This window comes from Dromiciops gliroides, chromosome 3, assembly GCF_019393635.1.
Source record: "Dromiciops gliroides isolate mDroGli1 chromosome 3, mDroGli1.pri, whole genome shotgun sequence".
In the NCBI taxonomy this organism is placed as follows: Eukaryota; Metazoa; Chordata; class Mammalia; order Microbiotheria; family Microbiotheriidae; genus Dromiciops; species Dromiciops gliroides.
The window spans coordinates 645288299-645292191 of NC_057863.1; the positions used below are offsets into that span (position 1 = coordinate 645288299).

At 50.0% G+C, this 3893-nt stretch overlaps 1 protein-coding gene across 1 annotated transcript; it reads right to left on the bottom strand.

Annotated features, from left to right (window-relative positions):
* Positions 1–1302: 1302 nt before the first annotated feature.
* C5AR2 (complement C5a receptor 2) lies at positions 1303–3497 on the bottom strand. Its single transcript, XM_043998347.1, has 2 exons — positions 3378–3497; positions 1303–2414 (listed from the first exon to the last, which is right to left on the bottom strand). The coding sequence occupies exon 2, from the start codon at positions 2391–2393 to the stop codon at positions 1359–1361; it is 1035 nt and encodes a 344-aa protein (XP_043854282.1). The 5' UTR covers positions 2394–2414; positions 3378–3497; the 3' UTR covers positions 1303–1358.
* Positions 3498–3893: the final 396 nt, after the last annotated feature.

Consider the following 3893-nt stretch of genomic DNA (forward strand, 5'->3'; position numbering starts at 1 on the left):
AGCTACATATGATAACTTGAGATGGAGAAAAGGTAAAGGGATATGGTTTTGTTTCAGTCTTTGCTTCTCAGTAAATATCCTTTGTAAAAGCTAACTGAGGGGGGTGGGTAGGTGGCACAGTGGATAAAGCACTGGCCCTGGATTCAGGAGTACCTGAGTTCAAATCCAGCCTCAGACACTTGACACTTACTAGCTGTGTGACCCTGGGCAAGTCACTTAACCCCCAGTGCCCCTCAAAAAACCAAAAAAAAAAAAAAAAAGCTGACATTAATCAGTTAATTGATAATGGGGAAATATCAACTAGTTACATGATATTAAGGGGAACACACCTGATGGGGGCTCATAAGCAATTTTATTAGAAGCCAACTCTTCAAGGTTACTTATGCCTAGAATCAGGAAAGAAGTAGTAGCCACACTGCCTTGCCAGTACACCTAGAGTTGAGAAAGTGAGCCCAAAACTAAGCATAGCATAGATAACTTTTTTGGTTATTTTTTCCATTTCTATTGCTATCTTCTCCCTACTCCCTCCCAGAAGGTTCATTTCCTTATCAGTCTTTTGAAGTCAGCATCTGTCCCGGCTTTGGTCAGAGTTCCGAGGTCTTTCAGAACTCTCTTCCCATGAACTCCTCTTCTGGGTTTTATGTAATTTGTTCTCTCGACTGCTCACGTCTCAATCTGTCATATTCCTCATTTTTTATAGTGCAATTAAGTCCTATTGTAGTCCTTCAGCATGACTGGTTCAGCTGTTCCCCAATTGGTATTTGCCTAGTTTGTTACCAGTTCTTTGCTACAACAAAAATTGCTAACATACAGGAATATTTATGTTTTTGTACATGTAGGCCCTTTTCTTCTGACCTTGACCTCACTGGGTATGTGCAGTTTGGCAACATTTTGCAGACCCCTCATTTTTATTGATTTATTTTAATTTATTTGGGGGGGGGGCAGGGCAATGAGGGTTAAATAACTTTCCCAGGGTCACATAGCCAGTAAGTGTCAAGTGTCTGAGGTTGGATTTGAACTCAGGTCCTCCTGAATCCAGGGCCGGTGCTTTATCCATTGTGCCACCTACCACCCTCCAGACCCCTCACTTTATGGAAAACTGAGAGGTGATGGGGATTTGCCTAAGGTCACTTACTTCATAAGCTGTAGAGGCAAGATTTAAACGAAGCTCCTCCTTAATATATATATATATATATATATATATATATATTTGCGGGGCAATGGGGGTTAAGTGACTTGCCCAGGGTCACACAGCTAGTAAGTGTCAAGTGTCTGAGGCCGGATTTGAACTCAGGTCCTCCTGAATCCAGGGCCGGTGCTTTATCCACTGCGCCACCTAGCCGCCCCTCCTCCTTAATCTAAACCATCTCTGAGACTAGTGCTTCGCTAGTAGACTTGCTACTTTTGGGCCCATCAGCATCCTCCTCTTCCGTGTCCTCACCCAGAGCCAGGCGGCAGGCAGCCCATAGGGACCTCTGGATCCGAGCCCGGCCTAAGAACAGGAACAAGGTGGGGTTGAGACAGCTATTGGCCAAGGCTAAGCCTATCACGAGGGGCTCGGCCTGGAGAGCTCGGGCCAGGAGTGCTGAGTGAGGGACTGCAATGGCTACCACCAGCCCTACCACGTGATAAGGCGTCCAACAGAGGAAGAAGCCAATCACAACCAAGGTCAACAGGCGCAGGATCTGGGGCTTTGGCCGCCCTCTCAGGTGAAACAGCAGGACTCCGTGGCAGCCAGCCACAACCCCCAGTGGCCCAAGAAAGCCCCCAGTGAAACGGATGCCGACCACAGCCCCTTCGACCTCACGGGACCCACCATAATCCACTACGCACTCATATCGTTCTGGGAAGTATTCCTGGTGAAGTCGGCGGGTCCGCACTGAGGGGAGAGTGAGCAGTAATGCCAGCACCCAGGCAACTCCACAGCCTGTCCACACCGGCCATAAACGGTCCTGGGCCCCACTCGGTCGAAGCACAGCCAGACATCGGCCAATGCTGGCACCGGCCAAGAGCAAGACGCTGGCGTACATGTTGAGCAGAATGGCCGAGGGCAGAAGGCGGCAGGCAGCGGAGCCGAAGGGCCAGTTGCCTTGATCGATGATCGGCACAGCCATGAGGGGCAGGGACAGGCAGCAGAGCAAGTCGGCGATGGCCAAGTTCAAGAACCAGATGGAGGGAGCAGACCGACCCGCTGTGGCCCCAGTCACCCAGGCCACGATCCCATTTCCTGGAACACCCACTAGGAAAACTGCAGCATAAAGAAGCAGCGGAGCGATCTGAAGAGGGTCCACAGATTCACAAGAGCCACCCGGCTCACAGTCTACACGCAGGTCAGGACCCAGGCTGTAATCCGCATAGTCATAGTTTATTGAAGAGTTCTCCATTTCAGTCATGTGCACAGCATCCGAGGGTCCCTGGGGAAGGAGATGAAAACCACGTGCAGGCTCCTTTAGAGACCAGAAGACAGGGTGCTGCATTGGGAATCTACTAGAATCACAGAAACTTAGATGTAGATGGTCCTTATAGATCACCTAATCTGATTACCTCTGTGGTAGATGAATTCCCTCCGAATCCTCCCTATTAAGGGCAATCTGGCCTTAGATGAAGACATAGAAAATGAACAAATTCGTGAAGCTGGGAGGAAAAATAAGAACACGGTACCAAGAGCGTGGCACCACTGAAATGTCTCCCTCACAGACTGTCACATGTAAGGCCCTCATTTTACAGAGGAAAAAACTGGAGTCCGATGAAAAGAAAGGGAGTTGTCCAAGATCATTCAGGCACAGAACCAGAATCCCCCCAAAATCTTACTGAGCCAATGAGACCAAGACCAAACGTAACCAAGGAAGTAGCATCTAGTGAGCACTGGGTCTGACCCTGAATGTGAAAGCCTGTTCTTGGGTTCCCAAGGCAGGATAGCAGAGAGGCATCTGAACAGCTACTGTGTGAAAAAGACCCGGGAGTCTTAGTGGAACCATAATGTAGAAAGGAGCAAGCAGTGTGGTGTCATAGGCAAAAAGGTTAGCGTAATCTTGGGTTGCCTTAATTGAGACAGAGTTTCATTTTGAGAGGCTTCATGATGAAACATACCACACACCTCCTGATGGAGAGGTGATGGATTCAGGGTAAAGACAGACGTATGTAGATTTAGAGACATGGCCAGTACAGGAATTTGTCTTGCATTGTTGGTAACAGATTCTGGTCTTTTTGCTTTCTCAGTAAGGAGTAGGGTGGAAGAGGAGGGAGAAACAGGAAAGATTTGGGCAGAAGGTGGGGCGCAGAGGAGAGAAAAGCAGAAGGAAGTCCTGAGAGATTTCAACATTCCATTTCCCTTCCCCCTCCCCCAGCCCTTCACTGTAATGCCAGGTCAGCCTTACCACTTCCTAGGACAGCGGAATGTTCAGCAAAGCGCTTAGAATTCAAGGGGAATGGGGCTGCTCCCCTCTGGGCCACCCTCCACAGTGCTGAGTCTACACATGCTCATTCACACATTCTCCACCCCACTGGAAGGGCTGCAAGATGACAACAACTTGCTGACCAGTGCCAGCCAGGGTGTGGTTGCCCCTTTGCTTCCCCATGAGTCACCCATCCTCTAACCACTGGGGAACAGGAAAAGGGCTTGGCAGGCAGCCGGGACAGGCAAAAGCACCAGAAAGATTCAGAGCCTTTCTCTCCTAGGCCTACCCACTCTGGTCTCAGACCCTGTTCATGCCCCTAAGCTTGGCACTGGAGACCTCCAGAGCCCAGGCCCAGGGAGTCTCTCTACTCTGCCTCTTAGCTCCCCTTGGCCTTCCCAGTTTTGGGGGCTCAGCTGGGAGTCACCTTTGCCCACGGGCCCAGGACCCCCTCCCACTGGTACTCCCTCAGCTTCAATATTTGCCTGGCACACCAGG